A 23,407-nucleotide genomic window follows, 5' to 3' on the forward strand; every position below is an offset into this window, starting at 1 on the left:
AGGTAGCAAAGCCAATCAGAGTAACAAAGAAACACTATGCAAGGCAGCAGTGGCCTTCCCACGCTAAACCGCACATGATAGATTGATGCCAACGAACAAGCCGGTCATAAGACTAGAACAAATCGCTGTTAAGACAGTAGTAACCAATCCAGAACAAGAGAACAAAGAACTCAAACAAACCTGCCAAAACAAAACAAACATTTGAGAATGATGGGTTTACACAATCTTGAAGATAAAGAGTTAAAGATTACCAGTTCATTTCCCCTATGAATGGTTCATCACCTGCCTTGAGATGAGTTGATTAAGGACCAAGATTTTTCTTATGGCATTTTCAAGCAAGGTTCAGTAGAATGCTTCCTCTCCCAAGAGAACAGAAACAAAACAATTTACCGGTCCAATCCCACATATCCCGTTTCCAAAGGTGCTACGCCGCATGAGCACAACCAACGTAACAGAGCATCAACAAGTAATGTGACAAAAACCACCTCTCAAGTCTCAACCAAGAAAAGAATCACCCAACAGCATATCAAGCAAATATGTAGGACCAAGCGCCAAGCACTATGAACAAGTCATATGCCTGGCAACAAGCAGGAAACAATAATAAGCATGTCAGTAATACAGTCGATAATAAAGTAGATGCTTTCTCATGGTACACCATAGTTCTCAAACTACATGAACACAAAGTTCCAGACACAAGGAAACACAGCTCACAATAGTAGATAGACTTCCATACCTGGATGGAACATACTTCTTAGAGATTTGATAGGCCATCAATAGGGACCAGACCGGTCACGACTGTAACGGTCACCCCCACCTCCACCGTAGCCACCACCATCTCGACTACGACCAGAATAACGGTCACCACCACGGTCAGATCCATAACGGCCGCCACCGCCACCACCACCACCGTACCTATCATCTCGGCCACCATATCTATCACCTCTACCACCACCATCTCCAGATGGGCACTCTCTAGCAAAGTGGCCAGGTTTTCCACACTTGTAGCAATCCCCACCACCACCTGAGCCACGTGGTGCACGCCCACCACCACCAAAGTCACGGCCACGGTCATAACGAGATCCACGGTCACGATCATAATCACGGTCTCCATTACGGTCTCTACCAGGTCCTTGTGGCTGAGCTTTATCGACAGTGATCGCCCGCCCATCCAAATCCAATCCATTCATTCCTTCAATAGCATCTTCCATGGCTTTCTTCTCATCAAAGGTCACAAAGCCAAAACCACGAGAACGGCCAGAATACTTGTCAAAAACCACCTGCACATTACCAGGAAATTTTACTACACACAAATTTATGCTAAACAATCACTAAAGCATAGAGAAAAATTACAAAAAAAAAGGTATACAATTTAGTTGTGAGTTACAAATACTGAATAATTCTATTGAACTATAAGGACAACATATTACCCAATTCCTTTTCAGGTTTCAGGAGTAACACACAGTATTCGGCATCAAACAAGGAAAGATTATAGTGCCTGACCATCCTAAATGGCTAATGCACTTGATACAACATTCAAAGATAATAAATAATCAATAAATTTCAACTATTCAGCATCAAACAAGGGAAGATGACAGTGCCTGACCATCCTAATGACTATTGCACTTCATACAACATTCAAAGATAATAATCAATAAAATTTTGACTACGGACAGGTTAGTACCCAAGACTAAGCATACCCAGACTACAGATTCGCAACCACAGTTATATGCAAGCAATATCAAAGATTTAACACATGAGCAAAAAAAGTTCCTTCACAAAATGTATAATGTAAGGATTTCGTATGATCTTGATATCACCTTTGCTTCAGTGAGGTTGCCAAATTTGCCAAAGGCATCCTTGAGGCTTTCATCAGTTGTGGACCATGACAGATTCCCAATGAAGCAACGGTACTCCTCCACGTCCGCCATCTCTAAGCAGATAGAAAGGCAGATGGGCAAGGGACAATTTTAGAACTCACCAACATAAAACAATTCAGATTAACGAATCAACATAAAACAATTCAGATAGAATCCATGGTGATTAACAAAGCATCTCGCCCATAGATCACTGCATATGTATAGTCCTACAAACTAAGCATATCAAAGAATTGCATCCTTCAACTCGTTAACATAACCTGGGGCATGGGGGAATTTTTTTTTTTGGGGGAACAAACTATACACTACTGTTATTAGTGCTGAGGGTAAGGCAAATTAAGAGAAAAAAAACTTCAGATCTAGAACCGAAGGTAAGGTGCAAAGAGAAAAGGTGTGGGTAGGGAGGGATGACGTGCGTTCCCACAGGCGGCGGCGGCGGCGGCGGCGGAGGCGACGGGCGAAGTCACGAGGAGTTGACGCCGCACCACGATTTCACCCGATCCCTCGCCCGCAAAGGCGACAGTACGGGGGAATCGACTACGGCGCATCAAGCCAGAGGCGAAGAATCGATCAAACAAGCCAAAATCTACTCCTCCTCACGATCATCATGAGCACAACGTATTCATCGGATTCTAAAGAATTAAACTATCGGCTGCAGGAGCAGGACAGTACAGATCGAGCAAACAGGAAGGGAATTCTATCGCGGCGCAGAACACAACACAAGGGGGGTGAAGATTTGAAGGATACCTGCGAGGAAGACGAAGGCGGCGGCGAATCGGATGCTCTTGCCCTCGGTTTGGTTCGGAGGTCTAGTATATAGATCGAAGGTAAGGAAGAAGAAGACGACGACTTTTTATAGGAGAGGGGGAATTTGGGGATCCTCTAATCCCTAGCAGAACCCTAAAATCCCACGTCAGCGCGAGATATTTCCATTCTAAGCACGGCATGTGGGGCCCGCGCGCCCACGACCCCACCAGGTGGGGCCCACCCCTGCCTGCCTGTTGCAGGCAGGCCATGGTGGAGTTGGGCCGCTTGTGGGCCGAGTACAAAGCCCCTCCGTTTTATACTTTTAACTTTCTTTTCCTAATTAAAACTTTTTATGTTTGTTTTTCGGGGAAATAGGGAATATATTACTCAAAGGAAAGCTTCGTCACAAGCTAGTAGTGCGATAGCAGTACAACTATTGTCTGGCCAGAAATGAGTTAACTCCTCACAACGGCCTTTATTAGCTAAAACATGACTAATACGATTTTGAGATTTATACCCCTTAACAAATTTAATTTCCCTATTCCCCATCGTGAGGTCACGAACCTCCCTGATGATGAACGCCAGCTCCGAGCGAAGCAACTCCTTGGAAGAAACTAGGTCCAGTAACTCCTGACAATCAGATTCGATAACAATTGGCAAGAATGTCCACTGCAGAGCCATGGCTTAACCCTCTCTGCAGGCTAGGAGTTCCGCTTCTAGTACACTTGACGTCCTCTGCAGGAAGCCACACGCAGAGAAAATGATTTCTCCATGGCAGTTCCTGAGCACCACTCCTATTCCTCCATTTCCTGCTTCAGCTTGGAAGGACCCATCTGTATTAAGCTTCATCCAGCCCTGTTCTGGCGGTCTCCATCTGTGAACAAAACCATCTCCCTGGCTCGCCCTAGGCTTTTTCCATTGTTTCGCATCCACAACATGTTTCCCCTTCTCCAGATTTGCATTCGGCCACTGTTTAATTTCCTGCAAAGACGAGACATAGCTCTCTCTATGAACCTCTTTGACGCCGCGATAGCATGGGCATGCTTACCGTGCGTGATTTCGTTGCGGGTGTGCCAGATACGCCACAGTACCATCATCACCAAAGCCCGATCGCCTGAGGGAGCTGTCTCCACATGGTCAAGTATTCTGTTTGCAGCGTTCGAATCAGGTGGTAGTTGGTAGATCCCTTCCATTGCTCCCCAAAGATTTCTGGCATGATGGCACCTGTACAGTGCATGATCCATATCTTCCTTTTTCTCTTCGACATATGCTGCAGATGTCTGAAACCTCCATCTTCCTTTTTCTTCTTATTCTCCAAAGTTGGTAGGCAGTTTGAACCTGCCCTCCATACAAAGATCTTCACTTTCTGAGGCACATCACACTTCCAGACTAATTTCCAAACCTTGCTCATTGCAATCGACGATGAACTCGAGCTGACCTCTGTCCTTGAAAAATCCAGGGCCAGGGAGTAAGCACTCCTGACAGAGAAGATGCCATGTTTATCTGGATGCCATGCAATAAAATCATTTTCCTGGCGTGAAGAGATGCGTATGCTGCAAATGGTTTCCACATCAATTGGGAGGAATAACCTGGAGATCTTGTCGACATCCCAGGCACCATTCCTGTCCAAGAGCTCTGAAATCCATTTATGTTTGATCAGGTTTACAGAGAAATATAGCAACATTTTTAATATAGAACAAACATATTATTGAAATATATATAATTTTATATTTAATAAAACGAATTTGGTGATATATATATATATATATATATATTGTTAAATTTTTCTGTAAATTTAATTAAATCTAAAGAAGTTTAACTAGGAAAATACCAAAAAGATATTTAGCAATAAGGCAAAGAGTTGATTTGGATGTTGCCGGGCGCGCCTGCGCAATTTCCACGCAAACGACTCTTATCATTTCGTGACAACTGACAACTTGTATTGAAAGACTTGCAATTAAAGTCGAAGACCTGAACTCAACTTTGCTAATAAGAATTACAGAATACTCCTACTCCTATATATATATTCCTATTGAAAGACTTGTAAAACAGGAGAAGACTTGAACATGTCCTGGCCACCAACAAAGTGCCCGGAGGCTCGCAATTATGGGCAAAAACTAATGCGGCCAACTAGGCAACTCCCTGTCACATTGCAAAGCAAGTGCTTAGCACTAGCATCAGAATCTTTTCAAAGCATCTAACTGTACTGTTGCGTTGGCAAAGCTGACAGCAGTAAATTATCCTACCAACCTTACTATACTTTTGAAATTCAGGCTTGCATTGTTGAATAAAACTTTTATATACATGTTCTTAGCGATATATAAGAGCAAAGACAGAAAAATAAACTTCGATGAAAAAAACCCTAAAATCAACTCTAAATTTAAGGATAAAAATTTAAATTTTAACTGATAAGCATAAGCGAAAAGATGTGGTTGTCAGACTACAACTTACTTTCTCGTTTTCTGTTAATATATTCTTGAAACTGTTAAATAATATTCTTTTTAGAAAAACTTTTTATATAAAATTCTATTCAAGAAACAGATAAAATTATTTTCAAAGCTTATAATATTAATACTTATTATTGATGTAACATTGAATTACCTCGTTTTATGGGTCTAGAAAACAAGTACTACCTCGTACTCTATCCGTCCCATATAAAAAAATAGAACCTAGCCTCATCGTCACTTATAATTTATGAATAAAATTTTTAGATATGTGTTCTTAGCGATCTAAAAGCAAAGTCTGAAAAATAAACTTTGATGAAAAACCTTAAAATTAACTCCAAATTTAAAGTTAGAAATTTAAATTTTGGCTGATAAGTATAAGTATAAGTGAAAAGATGATGCCATGTTTTTTATGGGACGAGAGAGGAGTACATGCTATACATCCCAACGGTAACCTCGTTCTTATCATACAGTAGAGCAATTTTCACTTTCACCATCTCGACTCAGCCAATCCATTTCTAAATTTTATATGACCCCAATGGGCACTGACGAAAAATAAGAAGATGGAGATGGATTCGAGCTGAGGCGAAGACCTGACCCAAACGGAAGTCTTCTCCTCTCCCCTTGCTCAGTTCATTCAGTTGGCTTCCTCGATCCACCTCCAGCCTCTCAATTCAATCGCCATTGACAACAATCCGCGAGGCGAGGTGCTTAGTTTCTCAGCCAAGACTCGAGTCGACGCCGGCCATGGCTTTCTGGGAGGATTGGGGCAAGGGCGACTGCGACTGCGGCTGGAAGAAGTGCCTCATCTGGACGGCGGCCATCGCCGGCGTGGGCGGGCTCATCGTGCTCCTCGTCTTCGCCTTCGCCCTCGTGTTCCCGCCCAAGGCCACCGCCGACGACGCCGTGCTGCTCCGCTTCGCGCTGTCCCCGGGCTCGCCGCCGTCCAACTCCACCGTCTCCTACAACGCCACGGTGACGCTGTCGCTGCGCAACCCGAACCTGTACCGCGGCATCAGCTACGACCCCGTCGCGGTGGCCTTCTCCTTCAACGGCACGCGCTTCGACGAGTCCGCCACCGTGCCGGCGTTCTACCACCGGCCGAGGAAGACGGCGACGTTCCACGTCACGGTGGGCGGCGCGGGCAAGCCCGTCCCCAAGCTCACCGCGGCGGGGGTGGCGGCGTTCAGGGCGGAGAACGCGACGGGGAGGTTCGAGGTGGAGGTGAGGCTGGACACGGTGATGCAGTACAAGGCGAGGAAGGCGCGGTGCCCGCTCGCCGTCATCTGCCCGCTGCAGCTGCAGCTCGTCGACCCGGACGTCGCCGCCACCGCGTTCCAGAGGACCAAGTGCACCGTCCTCCGGGCCAAGAAGTCCGGATGCTAGCTAACCTACCTACCTGCAATTTTCTCGAGATTTCAGTTTTCTTTTGCTTGTTCTTGCTTGCTGGAGATTGTTGCCATGTATGATTGGAAGATTGCATTTTGGATTAGAAATTGTAAGATTGGTTATTGTGTAGTGTGTACTGTGTACTGCTACTCATCTGGAGAAATTCGGGACAATTGGATATCCATATCCTCTCTGGTTGCCACTCTGCTGCTGTGCTCATGAGTGATTAGTTAAGAACTGCATGAGTTGGCTGGCTCTGTCTGTCTGTCTGTCCGACATGTCGAGCCAAAGCAAGTACCATGATGTTTGGTGAAACCTCGACTTTTTCAAGTCCAATTAATGGGAAAAAAAAGAGAGGAAAATACACACTGCCGCAGCTTGACCCAAGCCCAACTCAGCCCAAGATCTTGGGCTCTGCGTTGAGTATAACTGCACAAAGAAGCAGCAAGAAACCAATAGCAAGATCATTGAGGAAGAATATAATTGAGCAAGTTTGTCACTGCTTTCAGCTTGCTTTGCTCAAAGCAAAGCATGTGAATCGGTTATTTCTGCAGATGCAGATGCAGGTGTAGCGCGTGTTGCTAACCTTTCTGCAGAAGAAATTAAAGTGCACCACCGCGTTGGCTGCCGTTGTCGATGTGGATGTTAATTCAGATCTAGTCACGGTAAAAGTACTTACTAGTAAATTGGCAGTTGGATCATCGTCTTTAATAAGAGAAAATTGGAACCATGCTATTATAATTTTGCAAAATTTGATATATGCCATCCTGAAGACTTGCTTGGATCTTAGGTAAACCATATTGCGTCTTTCTTTTGCCTCCAAAATACGATGAACGATGCTCACGGAACGGATAGTACTTGTACAGATCACACTGTCACAGCCTGACGAAAGAAGCTGGCGATCAGCACAGCACAGGAATTATTCGGAGAAAGGCTCAGGCATTATTCGGAGAAAGATGGCGTTGTTCTTTAACTTGTTCTCTAATGGGAAGAACTTTTAGGCAAGGCAAGCAACGCAACGAAAACGATGGTTAGCTTCCATTTCATTTCGGATTACGTACTGCCTGCTTGCTGCTACCTGGTCCACACGATGTCGTTGTACTACTCACAATGATGGACGAAAGACCGTTCGACATAATTAACGCGGTTTCCTCGCCTTTCTAAATGAATCCATCCAACACACATCAACGCGGCAAACTGCTAATTACCACTGCTATATAAATAGTACGGTTTACTATATTTCTATCGTCAGATTTCTGGCTCTTTGTGACCATATAAGCCATAAACGGTCGGATTTCAGCTTAAACTTCATGCGACACACATTTCTTTAAGCCAAAAACAGTCGGATATCAGCCTACGAGATTAACCCTATATGCCATATGGAGTAATAAAATATTAATTATTAATAAGTTGTTGCATAACTTAGTCAAAATACACAAAAATAATCCCATCTTAGAGAACTTGCAAATACAAAATTTACATTCAAATATAATAAAAATTACAAATGTAACTTACAGTGTAATTCATTTAGACAATGGTATATTTGACCCGGCCTCTACATCTAACTGAATATATGCAGCCATTTAAAATTAGGAACTTAGCCCATAAAAAAACCCATTCTAAAATTTGCTTCTATGAATATTTAAACTTAGGACTTATATAGATGCTACATAGGTCACTGTAAGTACACAGTAAAACATGCAGTATGCACAACTCCATTCATGTGCAACCGCCCGCAGTAAATATAGACATGTAAATGTGAAATATGAGGTGTAGTACGTGGATCTAATTGGACACGAATCTCATAGTTGATCCGATGGCCACAAAATTGATTGCTTTGAAGCCAAAACTCTGGCGACAGAAATACAGTACTCCTAAAACTGTTTTTTTAGGGTTGGTTTGGTTTGTGGCCTAAATAGGCCTTACCAAATTTTGTCAATGACAAATTTTGGCAAGTTTTGGCATGACTAATTTTGGTAAGGCAAAGTTATGTTTGGATTGAAGCCAAAATAGCCCAAGTTCACTATTGAAATGACCTATTTTCTTATGCATGCCAAAATTTGGCTTCAAACCAAGTAGACACTAAACACTATTGGAATTGCCAAATATTGGTAAGCCTAATTTAGGCCTCAAACCAAACCAGCCCTTAATAATCTAAAACTGTATTTTTGTTGCGACTTGTTTCATTATTAGAGATACCTTTAAATATAACTTATACCTTTTCTTATGCATACTAAGGGGGTGTTTAGATGGGGCTAAAACTTTTTAGCCCATATCACATCAGATGTTTGGACGCTAATTTGGAGTATTAAACATAGACTAATAAAAAACTAATTTTATAAATGAGAGCTAATCCGCGAGACGAATTTTTTAAGCCTAATTAATCCATAATTATAAAAAGTTTACTGTAGCATCACATTGTCAAAATCATGACGTAATTAGACTCAAAAGATTCGTCTCGCGAATTAGTCCAAGGATATGGAATGGGTTTTGTAATTAGTGTATGTTTAATACTCTAAATTAGTATCCAAACATCCAATGTGATAGGGACTTGGAATAAGTCCCTGGAAACCAAACAGGCCCTAAATATCTATTATATTATTAAGACAGCTCGAAAAGAAGGCACCACGTTCGCCGTGGAGGCTAGAAATTCTCACGTTAATCGAAGAAAAAGAAAAAAGAAGAGTCCAAGTAGAAATACAATCTAAAAATAGCTGAAATTCGAATTAAAAATATGCAACATGGAAAGAGAAGTCCATATAGGAACCCAATACATGATTAATTAAAATTCGGGATAATAATAAAATAAATATCAAAATTAGAAAAAGAAAAAAGAAGAGTTCGAGTAGGAATACAATTTATAAATAACTGAAATTTGGAATTAAAAATAAGAAATATTGAAAGAAGAGTCCATACAAGAATCCAATACGAGATTAATTAAAATTCGGAATAAAAAATAAAAAAATCGATATTAGAAAAAGAAAAGAAAATAAGAGTTCAAGTAGGAATATAATTTAAAATTAACTTAAATTCGGAGTTAAATTTAAATAATATTGAAATAAGAGTACATATAAAAACCCAATAGTAGATTAATTAAAATTTGGAATAATAAATAAATAAATAAATCTGAAATTAGGCAAATTAAAAAGAGAGTTAAAGTAGAAATACAATTTTGAAACAACTGAAATTGAAAATAAAAAATAAAAAAATCAAAAGAACATAATAATAAATAAAATAAATTCTGAAATTAGAAAAAGGAAAAAGATTTCAACTAGGAGTACAATTTATAAATAATTGAAATTGGTGATAAAAAATAAGACTATTGAAAGAAAAGACCATCTAAAACACATGACGAGATTAATTAAGTAACAGTCCTATAGAGGAGCAAAGTGGTGGCGGTTGATGAGACATCTAAAAACTATTAATAAAACACCAAATATAATCCTAATGACGATTAAAAGGAAGGACGACGTGCAGATCGTGAAGCAATCAGTCAAGTCGGTTGGCGGGGACTTCTAGAAAGTAAAAAAATAAACCCCAATGATAATCATATTTGATTTTTAAAATATCAATTACAATAAAAATGAGATGCAGCGGGCGGGTCGTATAGGAGTACAATGGTAGATCCGCCGATGATTGGTGGGTCTTCTAGAAAGTAAAAAATGAATTCTAACGATAGTTATGTTCGAATTTTACAGTCCCAATGACAATAAAGATTATGTGACGGACACGTCGTAGAGAAGTATAGTGGCAACATTTGACGGGATTTCTAAAAATTATAAAAAACATGAAACCCAACGAGACAATAAAACTCACAATAAAACTCTAAAAACTATAAGGTTCAATTTTTAAAGGTTCGGGCTTCTAAAAGTAAAAAAGAAAAAACCCCAATAACAATCATGTTTGATTTTAAAATCTCAATGACAATAAAGAAGGGCGGCAACGGACGAGCCGTAGAGAAGTATAGTGATAAAGTCGCCGACGTTTTGGCGGAACTTCAAGAAAGTAAAAAAATGAAACTTCTAGAAAATAAAAAAATGAACCTAAACGATAATTATGTTCGATTTTTAAAATAGCAATGATAATAAAGAGAAGATGCAGTGGACGGTTGTAGAGGAGTATAATGGCAGCATTTGACGGGACTTTTAGAAATTATAAAAAAGAAACCCAGCAGGACAATAAACTCTATAAGTTTTTAGATCCAATTTTTAAAGGTTCCAAGGAGAATGAACAAAGCTAATAAAAAATAATATGACAGAAGTAAGGGGTAGCAACTGATGTGTCTTTTAAAAACTATAAAATTAGAAATAGGAGGATGATAAGGTTTGATATTTCAAAATCTTAAGACAACGAGATAACTATTTAATAAATTTGAAGTAAAATCATATTAAAAAATATATAATTTTATATTGGTGCTAGCCGCGCAATTGTGCGGGTCACCCAGCTAGTTTAAATTAAATGAATGATCAAAGGGCATTAACGCTATATATTTTAAAACGAGAGGAGTGGCATCGAATTACATAGGCTAACTACGTATCAACGAGGTGAAAGCATACTTCTTGTACTAGCTAGATGCCTTTCAGTACTGCATATGTTATGTAGGTGCATATATATGGTGCCCTGACAAGCTAAGGTTCTCTGCCTAGTTCGTTACGGCTACACCAACTGTCGTAACGGTCAAAGCACCAACGTACGTCATCATCGGCGGCGGCGGCATGTGCTACGAGTCGGAGTGCTGCGGCGGCCGCGGCTCGTACCGGAACCGCAGGTTCGCGCTCGGCTTCTGGTTCGGCCTCGCCATCCTCGCCGCCATCGCCATCATCGTCGTGCTCGCCGTCGGCTACGGCCGCGTCTCCAGCCTCAGGGTCGCCGTCGACGACGCCTCCCTGACGCGCTTCGCGGTGACCGCCACCTCCGTCGCCTACAACCTCACCGTCGCGCTCGTCGTCCGCAACCCCAACTGGGCCATGGGCGTCACCTACCGCTCCCTCGAGGCGTCCTACCTCTTCCACGGCAAGCGCTTCGACGGCGCCGCCGCCGTCGTCTCCTCGGGATACGAGCAGGCGGCGAGGAAGACGGAGGTGTTCCGCCTCTCGTCCGGCTCCGACGCGGCGCCGGCCGCGCTGGGGAGCGGCGGCGAGAGGGAGTACCGGAAGGAGAGCGACAATGGCGGGGTGTTCGACGTCGAGGTGGACCTGTCCGGCGAGGTGAAGTACGCGCTGCACAGCGCGTGGTGCAGGGTGGAGGCCAGGTGCCCGCTCAAGCTGCAGCTCGCCGCCGCCGGCAGCGTCGCCTTCCAGGAGACCACCTGCGACATGCTCCGGTCGTCGCAGAGTGGATGCTGATCTGATCTGATCATCATCCTCCAACATTTCAGCTCTACTAGCTCATTTCATTGCTGCAGAGACCTCTCACTCACTGCTTGTGTTGTGATTGATTTTTTTTTCTTCTTTCTTTTTTTTGGGTGAATACTTGTGTTCATGATTAATTGTGCACGGATGCGTGCGTCTATGTACAGTTGCGTTTTACCTTCTCATTGACTTATTTTTCTGTTTTATAATTTGAATTAATTCTGCTTTATGTGTGTGTGTGTGTTTGCTGTCTGCTTTTCTTAATATTAAGTTAATTTACAAGGTTTGGACTATGCATACATGCTAGCGTGTTGCATTGAGAAAGCTGAATTAAAGTGACAAATGGCAACATGCAATTCAGATGGTCTCGAGGTATGCCATCCTTTCCATTCAAGAAAGCCTAGTCATACACACGCACGCACGCAGAAACTGGAAGCTATAGTTTTTGGTTCAGACTTCAGAGAAAGCAATGCAGACACAAACAGAAATGCAGAATCAACGAGAGAACAGCTCAAAAGTGTGTGTAATTCAATGCTTTACTTCATGTTAGAGAGTTCTGCTTTAGTGCTTTATCTCTTTCTTGCAGAAGCAGCACTTACTGTTCAAGCTGGTACAAATAGATCCGAAGGTGGTATTCTCTATTTTGATTGCAGAACTTGAATTGCACAAAATGTCCCAGCAAAATTCAAGGGTCTCATAAAACAGAGCATGAAGCTGTCACCACAAAGAACCGATCCACCAAAATATGATCACAGCACATATGTTAAGATTTAAGATGGAAAAAGGACCAAGAATCAGATGAAACATCTGCACTATATATTTGGTAGTTAATCAGGAAAGTAACTTCAATCATTATGATACAACATAAGTAAGAAAAAAATGGTACATAGTACAATCCTGTACAAGATTGTGCAGAAAAAAAAAAGGATAATACTGTCAATGATAATGCTAGAAAAAGCTAAGCACGCAGCTTCAATACATAAAACAATATGCCTTACTACCGTCCTACTGGATGATGACGATAAAGGTATTCATTGCCTCAAAGATGCCTGCTCTTGAGCTGGCTGTATACCATCAAGTTAGCAACCTATTATGCTATTACAAGTACAGCTGAGAGGTTAATCATCAATCATTTTATGTCCCTCCACTGCACTGTTGTTCGTCGACTTATTTGAGGTGGTGTGAGCAGTACTATTACTGAGACGGCAATGTAGTAGCTGCAGCTGAAGGCTTTGAATAAGCCCATTTAGCTGTTGAATGTTTTTCTCCTGTGCCAATATTATCTGTAGATTACACACAAACTTATGACTGTGCATCTTTTCAACTCTTGTAAAAAGACAATGAACAAATGTTCAGAAAGTAGGTTGTCATAGGCTCATAGCTAGTAATGCTCAAACATCACATAACATAAGGTGCTGTTTAATAATCTATAACTTAAGTCACAAGCAGCCAATTGTTATCCTTATCAATAACAAAGCAAACATTGTGTTTTTCCCATCTATCATGAATCAAAGATATCCATAGACAAAGCTTGTAACATAACACAAGCATGTAGCTATTTGCAACAGAAACCACCGTGACAAAGCCATGAGCTAAAGCAATATACTCTGAATATACCAGCAAGTGAATTAATTATCCCAGAGCCTCCAAAGTTTACTTGACTTCTTAGCAAGCAAGACTTGCATATGTTTGGAGGCTTGCATATGTTTTTCAAGCTCAGTGAAGGCAAGTGTATAATATGTTGTGCTCGTATGCAGCTGTTAAAGTTAAAATATCAATAGGTATGATACATTTCCAAGACTAGGCACTTAACTCCCATCCCCAACAACTCACCAAGCTATTGGTCTTCAGAGTTGGTGAAGGCTTTAGTCAGTTACAATTTTCATGAAGCAAGCAACTAAAAAATTAACATACAGTTGAGCAATGTTACAGTTGTCTCAGAAAAATTCAGATGGTTAAGTTGACCACCAGGGTATCAGGGGAAATGAAATACGGCTCGTCAAAGTCTTTATCAGTTTGCATAAGGTAGGCTTTTATTGGTGCTGTCAATATGTGTGTTCCAAGTTCTGTTCGACCGCCATATGACAAAACCGGTTTTCTCATAACATGAACACAACACAGACACAGTAATGCAACATATGCGTCTGACCAGAAAAGGCACCTTATTTCAAATGAACTACAATATTGGAAGCCCAAAATAAACCACAAGTGGAGATAGTTTAACAAGAAAGGCGAGTGCTCACTTTCTCTTTAACAGCATCTTCCCTTAGTATTACTTGTTGCCTTCGCCGTGTAGCTGCTGGGTTTGCCTCAGCCTCACCAACCTGCTGCTTCCATTCAAACTGTGATGAGATAATGAGCACAAGCAGGAGGAAGATGAGAACTACTGGTCTCAAATTCATCACTCCAATCCGCAATCAGAAAACCTAAGGAAAGAGATACCATTGTTAGCTGATTAGAATTTCCATGGCATCTACAAATTCAAGAAGAATAAACTTGGCCTCTTCAGGGCACCAAAGAAAAAGGAAAAGGTAGAAGAGTTGAAACTTAGGACTTGAAGAATTGCAAAAGGCCTTCAAAAAACCCTTAGAAATTTGCACTGAATCGTACGAATGGAGGGGGATCTGGAGAAGATGATCGATCATAGAGTCATCAAGTTCTTTATACAATCTAACCTTCTAAGGAGCAACCTCCCGTTCTACAAGAGGGATCAGTCAGGCAGAACTGTTACACTGTATACTGAAAATCCTGGAGTCTAATTAAAATCCTAAAAATGATGAACTTGATGAACAGGATAAAATTGGATAGGGCAACCGAAGCTCTCATAATGCAGCGCACGACTAAAAAAGTCGAGTCTTTCAGCAAGAGAAACCGCGGGGAGACCCTAACTCCACAGCGCAACAACGATACGAACTGAGAAGTAATCATATATCGGCAAACTGAAACGGATTAACGAAGACATCCGACGTCTCACCGGAATTTATCTGAACAAAATAGATATAAATGGAACTGAGAAACAAGAACACGAGCAAACTCACAGGGAAGGAAGCCGTACCATCTCAGCCTGGCCGCGGGAGCCAATTTGGGGAATCGACGCTGAATCTGGGGAACAGAGGTAGTAGGGTTCTTCGATTTCTTCGCACAGATCGCCACAAGAGAAAAAAAAAAAACAAGTTCCAAGGCGCCGCCGCCCCCACTACCTTTGACGGCTTCTTTCTCTCCTTTTTTATCTTCTTTTTCCCCCTCTTGTGATTTGGGGAGTTTCTGCCTTTCTGTAGGAGCAGACGTCGAAATGGTTGCGTGACTTGCGTCAGATAGGGTTTTTTTTTTTTGCACCAGCAAGCAACTAACGTAGTACGAAGTACTTTTTTTTTTTTTTCATTTTCACCATTGTTTGCAAAATCAGAAGTCTAATCCGTGTGTTACAGTAACAAAACAGCGATTCACTGTCGAGTTTGGGCCGTTGAACGCGCTGTGTTGGACTGCAAACGAGATGGCAGGCCTGTTGGGCTTTTGGACCCTACACTGGTCCAACGGATGAGTGCAACCAAAATAAATCCTACCAAATTTTAACAAGATGGCAATATTGTAAAAATTTTGACAATATTTCTTATGTATTTGCTAAATTTAACAACAAACTAAACATAGATATTTTTTTTGACAACTTTATCAAAAAAAATAGTATGGTTGAAAATGGCATGAGATCGTCGGCGCCGACGTATCTCCCTCCACGTGGCGCCATGCGATTCCAGCATTAGGCTCCCTCCTGCAGCCGTCGGATCGCCGATCTACGGTGAGTAATTGCTGCGGTGGATCTCTTTGTAATATGCTAGAGTTTAGGGTCATTTTTACAAAAACACTCAATACCTAATTCCCTATCTATCCATCTCTCTCCTCTCTCGCTCTCCAACGACGCTGCCGCAGCGCCGCCTCTTCCCGCCCCTCGCCGCCGCCTCCTCCTCCTCCTTGCCATGGCCACCGCCTCCGCCTCCTCTTCCATGTCCCCACTGGTGCCGCTCCTCTCCATCTGCACCACTTTGGCGCGTCTCCCTCGATGTCTCAAGTGAGGACACCGCGGGCCCTCTCCTTCCACGCATCGGCGAGCCGCCGTCTCCTCCTCATCGTCGCTGGATAGGACCGAGGATCTCGATGATGGGGTGAGGAACACGGTGACCACGTGCGGAGATTGGGGAGTAGCTCTCCGGCAGCGACGAGCTCCGCCGCCGCCACCGCCGCCTCTTCCCTCAAGCTTGGTGGCAGCACGGCGATTGAACTCCTCTAGCTGGCTATAGCGCAGGTTTAATTGGCCCACCGACGCTCCCTCTTCCTTGTCGCTGCCTCGTTGGGTGGGGGTGAGGAGATCGATGGTAGCGCAGAGGTATGGGGAGGAGCTGGGCGTCAGTGATGAGCTCCGACGACGGCGAGGCGCTCTCCCTCCTCGGCTCCTCCCTTCAATATGGTTGCAATCAAGGATGTATGTGAGGATGGCCAGGTGGTGCACATTGTGATGGTTCACTATATCGGTCGAAGGTTTTTGATCGGGGGTCACCGAAATTTCGGAAATTTCGGTCCGAAATTTTAAACAAAATTTAGTTGAATTTGAACAAATATTACCCAACTTCATGAAAAAAATTGCAAAATTCAAAAATTTCTGCCGAATTAATATCGTATCGGAGGGGACTGAAATGACCGAAATTTCAGAAATTTCGGTCCGAAATTTCCAACCCTGGTTGTTGGTGAGCTCTTGGACAAGATTCAGGATGAGGGGCATTACAATGAGTGAAAGGCTGCAGAGATTAAAGACGATGATCTGTCAATAAAGACGATAGATTTTGGTCTACCCATGTTCTTCAAACCAAACAAGTGTTCTTATATGGCACATTTTAATGCATGTGTAGTGGTTTATTTTTAATTTAGAGAGTAACAGGTCAACATAATATGTATATGTCTGCTTTGCTTTATATTCTGTGGATAGTATTTGCACGCCAACATAATCAAGACCATCCTAACTATATTCTGTTGTTTATCCATCTTCCTTGACAGTTCTTGCACTGTATGTGTCAGCTCATGTGTGAAGTCTTGTGGATTTATAAATTAGTTTATGAATTTTCCATTTTACAATTTGCAGGTCAGGTTTTCACTGAGTTGGTTGGGAGTGCATAGTATGTTGCTCATGAGGTACTGCACAAATGTTATGGACCATAATCTGAGGTACTACAAAAATATTATGGACCATAATCTGAGGTACTACACAAATGTTATGGACCAGAATATTTAATATATTCTGGAATTGCTAAAGTGATCGCATCCTATCCTTTTCCAGAGACACGACAAGGAATATTTGATGCAGTTCTGAAGGGTCTCATCGATTTTCAATCAGTTCTAAAGATATCTAACAGTGAAAAGTATCTTATAGGGAAAATGCTATCTCAATGTCCTTCAGAGCCTTTGAACTTTGAAGGGCCATGAAGTGTTAAGTAAGTATATTTGACCTATTTCTTCACCTAAATTAGTTGCCCTTTTGTTTCGTTGCCTATCCATATAGCTGAGGAGCTCTGCATTGTTCATAACATATTTTGGTACATAATTTTTATGTCCACTAATTATTTTAGAGCCACAAACCTTTTGATTTGCTGAGTGAGATATATATATATATATATATATATATATATATATATATATATATATATATATATATATATATATATATATATATATATATATATATATATATATATATATATATATATATATATAAAATGTTAACATCAGGACACCCTTGGATGTGTGAAAGTGGAGTTGCTATTGATCAAGCAAAACCAACAGATACACTGATCAGTTTTGGCGAGATCACTAGACAGCGGCAGGGCGCTTCATCACTATCTACCCAACATTAGCCTCCTACGCTACTAATTTGAACTGCACTGTCTCTTCACAACATACAAATGGCAATTGGACTATAAGCCTGCACCCTGTGCTCTCTATGCAGTCACAAGCAGAACAATCCCTCATGAACACATTGGCAGGACAACAGTTACAGCAGAATATCCTGGATAAAAGATCTACAGTGACTGGCTCCATGGACATCACAACATCAACAAACTACAACCTACTGACATACCATGGTATATTATGGCAGCCAGCATCAATCATCTGGAACAAGGCAACCCCCAACACTTGCCGCATCTTCCTTTGGTTGGCCTTCAGGGACAGACTTAACACCAATGCAAACAGAGTTCACAAAAAATGGGCTATTGATCCACACTGCAGCTCTTCCCCAGCTATTGAAACAGCCAACCACATCATTCTTCGCTGCAAGCTAGCCGACGAAGTTTGGAAAATGCTAAACCTTCATATGCAAGCAATGAGCAGTGCCAACATTCAGGCCTTCGTCGAGCTAATCTTGGATAATATGCCGGAACAACAGAAGCTAGGTTGGTCAGCGTGCTTCGCAGCTTGTGCACATGGCTTGTGGAAGGCGCGCAATCAACGGGTGTTCAAACACACTGAGCCTCACTCTGCTACTATCATACAACAAATCAAGGAAAATCTACACCTGTGGGTCCATCGCCTTAAGCCAAGCCTTCGCATCCACATCAACACTTGGGCAGACAAGCTTAGTTGACATAGCACCCTCCTGTCTTGAGTTGCTTCTTCCTTTTTTCGTTTGTTTCTGTTCCATTTTTTCCATTCTTCTTCTTCTTTCTTTCTTCTTTAATTCTTCTTCCTTTCTTCTTGCTTCTCTGTTATTTGTATTTCTCACCTATAACTCCCTTGCCAGTTTCTGGCTCGGTACTTCTTTGACCACCATTAATACAATGGTTATAAGGTAGAGTCTCTCTACCTTTTGCATCAAAAAAAAGCTCTAGATCCCAGTGTTATCACTTGGCTCAAACATTTCTCTGCAATGAACAAGTTAAAAAGTTGGCTTTAAGAGCGAGTGCTTCATCTACCCTTATGCTTCCATATTGCTGCTATGATATTTGCTATCATATCATCTTAATCAATATCGCCGATTGGCCTTCACTATAATCCCTTTGCATGCCATGCTATATTGTCATTCTTCTTTGGATCCTTCCGATAGTAAAATAAGTTAATTTTGGTACATGTCAACTTTGAGATCTTTACAAGGCTGATAATATGATTTTATTGCAATGTCAATCATCACTAAGCTGCCACCTATATTCCAAATCTTTAGTTCCATTACCAACTACCATATTGCAAGATCAAAGAATAAAGATTCAATAGCCAGACTGGCATGGATCATCACTTGGCTTTAACATTAATCTGCAAAAGAGAAATGATCACATGGCTGCCAAAGTCCATTCTGCGTTGAAAGTTCTACAAAATGATAAGAAACGTGCGACTGTTGTTTTTCTTTGGGTGATTCTTAGTTGTACAAAGACATTCATGATTCACTTCATATTCTCAGAAACACTGTCAGGCTGAAGTCAGTGAAGATAAATCCAAAGCCTATAATGTTGCTGATCTTGGAGAGGTGAGATTAAGTGAAGAATTTTTCTTTCTGAATGGCTATCAGGTTGCTCTTGAGTTTCTCTACAAAGAGGATCGTTGTAATGTTACTAATGTTAAGGAAGTTGTGCTTAGTGTTATTGAGAACACACCGGTTCTCCACTTGATTGATCCAAAACGGATCAAGTTCCTGGCAGAAAACCTTGCTGGCAAAGAAAGTGAGACCAACCCAACCACGGCTCACTTGACCTTGGTTTTGCTTAGTCTGAGACATGCTGATTTGCTATCATGTTAAACATATGTATTTATTGTTCAAAAGCTATATGCATTTCTCAAAGTGCATAATATAGATTCTTTTTTTTCTGACGTAAATCTAACGTACATATTTTAGATCAGAAATCTATTGTTCCAATCACCTGTATTGCCTTAACAAGGTCACATAGCTAGAATGTCTTGAATATTGTTTCTTCTATTACTCCGTATACAAATGAATCATAAAGCTGAATCTCTCGGCGGGGAGCAAGATTCAAAATGATAGAAATTGTTTTCGTTAAAGCATTGAACACCATATGAACATTATCTGAACAATTAGTTCAGTGTTAAGGGATGCTTTTGGGCATGTGTTTAACGGTACTGATTTCATTTCATTTCATTTCATTTCTATAGGCGAAGATGAACTTGATGAAGGAACCTAAACATTCAGTATAGTCCCTTGAATTTTATTGAATAGTTAGTTTATGAAACTTTTGTTACTGAATATATGCCAGGGTGTGCCCCAAGAATCGCGTATTTTTGAAATTTGAAAAGAAAAGGTAACAAACAAATTTGTAGTGTGATGAATCTTTTCTTCTTTAGTGACAATATTGTTTTATGTTTTTGTAAGTGCCATGTTTGTGCTAACTTCCCTAAACTTTACGTATCTCTAGACGTGAAACAATGTTCAAATAACTGATCATCACCGTAAGGCGCGGCAAAGCCGCGGCAAGTTTTCTAGTACAGCCTCAATCTTTCCTTTTTACTTATCATTTATCAGATAATTTAAATTTTAAAATCAATTTAGGTTTTATTTTTTACTTTGTTTTTCATCCTTTGCTTTTAAATCAATAAGAATACAAATATAAAAGTTTTACTTATAAGTTATTTTTAAACCCGCCAGTGTTATGGGTTATATGACCTGTTACAAGCGAAATTAAAGTACTGAGTACATACTACTCTTTTTGTCCCCCAAACATAAAAGATTTTGGATAGATGTGATACATTCTAATACTACGAAACTGATATGATTTTGGGTGGATATGACTAGTATGAATATAAGATAGGAAAAGAGAAGATTGAGAAGATACGCAAAAAGAGGTGAGTCATTAGCATATGATTAATTGAGTATTAACTATTTTTAAATTTTAAAAATAAATTAATATGATTTTTAATAACTTTTCTATCGAAAATTTTTATAAAAAACACACCATTTAATAGTTCGGAAAACGTGTGCGCGGAGAAGACAAATCTTCTCACAATCTCCTTAGGGCATCCACAATGTGGTGTAAAAGTAGTCCATAAGCAATAGAATATTCCATTCAGCTACCTATTACCATTGTGCAACTAGTCCATATAGAAAAAATAGCAAAAGATACCCATATGCATATGGACTACCCATATGGAATAAATTATATTATCTATCTCTACTCCTCTTTCTTCTCCTAATGATACCTTGTATCTATACATTGTGGACATTGCCATAGGGATAAACTATTTATGTGGGTCCCATCTATATGGATCACTTTGCTATATACATTGGTGATGCCCTTAGGCTGGGTCCTTTTGGATGGGTTGGGAACCCCTCCCCTCCACACGGAAAATAGAGCAATAGATTAACACGTGATTAATTAAGGATTAGCTATAAAAAACTTGAAAAATGGATTAATAAGATTTTTTAAAACAACTTTCCTATATAAACTTTTTGTAAACGCGTACCGTTTAGACCTTTAAAAAGCGTGCACGTGAAAAACGATGGAGATGGGTTGGGAACCCATGGGAAACACAGCCAAATCTTTTTTTTTCTTGTAGTTTTTTGAGAGCTGTATTGAATGCAACAGATTCCAAGGATGGGGAGAATGTCCTAGCATTAAACTGTGTGGATCTGTGTCTGTGCATCTGTGAGCAGGGTGGTGTGGTTCCTCTGCACCATCTCCTTTCCTGGCTGGTTCCTCCTCAGCATCAGTGTTCATTGTATTGGAAATTTGGAATGGATTGATTAGTGGTGCCATCTGTCAAAGCATTTTTACAAGAATAACCAACTTTTTATAACACTTCTGTTTACCTTGGATTGAACATCACTTAAAGTCTAGGCTTTCAATAGTATGCTTATTAACATATCATGCACAAGAGTTTAATTTTTTTTTTTGAGGGAACAAAGAGCTTTATTGATTATGTAATAGCAATACAATCTTGCTGCAAAGTTTGCATAATACAGGACGGGGCACTATCACGCCAAACCGCGCTATGCCCCGACCGTTAAGCAAATTGAGCAAGTTCATGAGCTACCCTATTACAGTCTCTGTTACAGTGCGCCAGCTTCACCTCTTGGATGAACGTCATCATAGCTTTCGTCTCACGCAGAAGGAAGGTCCATCGTGATCTTTCTTCACCCTTGGCTTGAAGTCTCGCGATGACTGTGGCACAATCTGACTCTAGGATTACTGGCATTGGCAACCATTCAGCAACAATTTTCAGTCCCTCACAGCAGGCCAGAAGTTCAGCCTCTTCTGCTGCCGCACATTTCCTCAGAAATCTCCAGGATGTGAGGAGGACCTGCCCTGTGGAGTTTCTAATCACAATCCCGATGGCACCGCATCCATCCTGTGGAGAAAAAGCGCCGTCCACATTGAGTTTTGCCCAGCCACTCGGAGGTGGATTCCAGGTTCTTTGTCCCACAGTACGAGGGTTAGCTAGAGGCTTTGCAGAAGGGAAGTTGCTCCAACTACCCCTTTACCTTTCGGGTCATCAGATTTTTGTCGGGTGATGAGCAGTACCTCGGCATAGTTCTGAAGAAAAATCACAGACCCTTTTACAGTAGCTTGTCCATTACCATGCACAACATTGTTTCGTAGATACCAGGCTCTCCAAAGCATTAACAGGATGGCTGCTCTGGTGGAGGCATCTTATTGCTGCAGCAGCAGGAGTAACCAATCAGGTCCGTTTTGGACAAACTCCTTTTCTGGGGGAAGAATCCAGTGTTTGCGTAATTCAGTCCGCAGAGCTAGCGCTTTAGTGCAGGCCACCGTCGCGTGGAAGCTATCTTCTTTGCAGTTCCCGCAAATCTCACACACCGGGGAGCTGACAATGTTCCTGCGTTGTTTCTTTGATTATACTGGCCAGACAATCCCGTGCTAGCCTCCACGCGAAGACACGAACTTTCTGCGGGACTTGGGCATTCCAAATATTCTTCCATAAACTTCTTTCTCCATTCGCCGCTATTTTCAGAACACAATTCTGCCTCCGAGGCTAGCTTGTAGGCACTTCTGACAGTGAAAATGCCCATTTTGTCATAGTGCCAGGCCGCAATATCATCCCCAGGGCTGTGCGGGAGTTGTATCCGGAGGATTTCCTCTGCATCCGGGGGGGTAGAAGATGTTTCGCACTAGCTCTTCGTTCCACTGTTGGCGGTCCGGCAAAAACAAGTCAGAGACCCACTTCAGTCTGGATCGGGTTCTTCGACCAATTACTTTCAGGTTGTGTTCCCTAGGAATCCAATTGTCTCTCCAAATTTTCACTTTACTGCCATCGCCAATTCGCCAAATTAGTAAAGCTTACTGTAGAATTTTTTTAATATTTTGTAACATTATATTTTAAACTGCTAGTAACACAAATTTAAAAATTTTATCTATAAATTATTTTTCACTGTTTTGTTCATTTTCTACGACTTATCAACCGTAGCTGGAACAGTCAAAGCCTATATGATTATAATACTTACTCCTAGATAACAAAAGGTATCAGTATCAACACAGTGATGTAACTAAAGGTAAACTATTTTGTGTGAGAGAGGATTTGTTCCTTGAAAGGTGAAAAAAAAATCAGCTTTTTTTGTGTGTGAAACTTGTAATGTAATCCCTGTGTAGTGCATGACACTACT

At 41.2% G+C, this 23,407-nt stretch overlaps 3 protein-coding genes across 4 annotated transcripts; 2 read left to right on the plus strand and 1 right to left on the minus strand.

Annotated features, from left to right (window-relative positions):
* Window positions 1-539: 539 nt before the first annotated feature.
* LOC127767280 (glycine-rich RNA-binding protein RZ1A) lies at window positions 540-2,771 on the minus strand. 2 transcript variants are annotated; one of them, XM_052292559.1, is made up of 4 exons: window positions 2,622-2,771; window positions 1,818-1,930; window positions 734-1,277; window positions 540-577 (listed from the first exon to the last, which is right to left on the minus strand). In XM_052292559.1, the coding sequence occupies exons 2-3, from the start codon at window positions 1,926-1,928 to the stop codon at window positions 771-773; spliced, it is 618 nt and encodes a 205-aa protein (XP_052148519.1). In that variant the 5' UTR covers window positions 1,929-1,930; window positions 2,622-2,771; the 3' UTR covers window positions 540-577; window positions 734-770. The 2 variants fall into 2 exon arrangements, with proteins under 2 accessions (XP_052148519.1, XP_052148518.1); XM_052292558.1 differs by having other exon boundaries at window positions 540-1,277.
* A 2,869-nt stretch (window positions 2,772-5,640) lies between these two features.
* On the plus strand, window positions 5,641-6,636 carry LOC127767683 (uncharacterized). Its single transcript, XM_052293097.1, has one exon. It carries the CDS (start codon window positions 5,813-5,815, stop codon window positions 6,449-6,451), a length of 639 nt encoding a protein of 212 aa, XP_052149057.1. The 5' UTR covers window positions 5,641-5,812; the 3' UTR covers window positions 6,452-6,636.
* A 4,478-nt stretch (window positions 6,637-11,114) lies between these two features.
* On the plus strand, window positions 11,115-12,730 carry LOC127765176 (NDR1/HIN1-like protein 10). Its single transcript, XM_052290021.1, has one exon. The coding sequence runs from the start codon at window positions 11,170-11,172 to the stop codon at window positions 11,797-11,799; it is 630 nt and encodes a 209-aa protein (XP_052145981.1). The 5' UTR covers window positions 11,115-11,169; the 3' UTR covers window positions 11,800-12,730.
* Window positions 12,731-23,407: the final 10,677 nt, after the last annotated feature.

This window comes from Oryza glaberrima, chromosome 3 (assembly GCF_000147395.1).
Source record: "Oryza glaberrima chromosome 3, OglaRS2, whole genome shotgun sequence".
Lineage (NCBI taxonomy): Eukaryota > Viridiplantae > Streptophyta > Magnoliopsida > Poales > Poaceae > Oryza > Oryza glaberrima.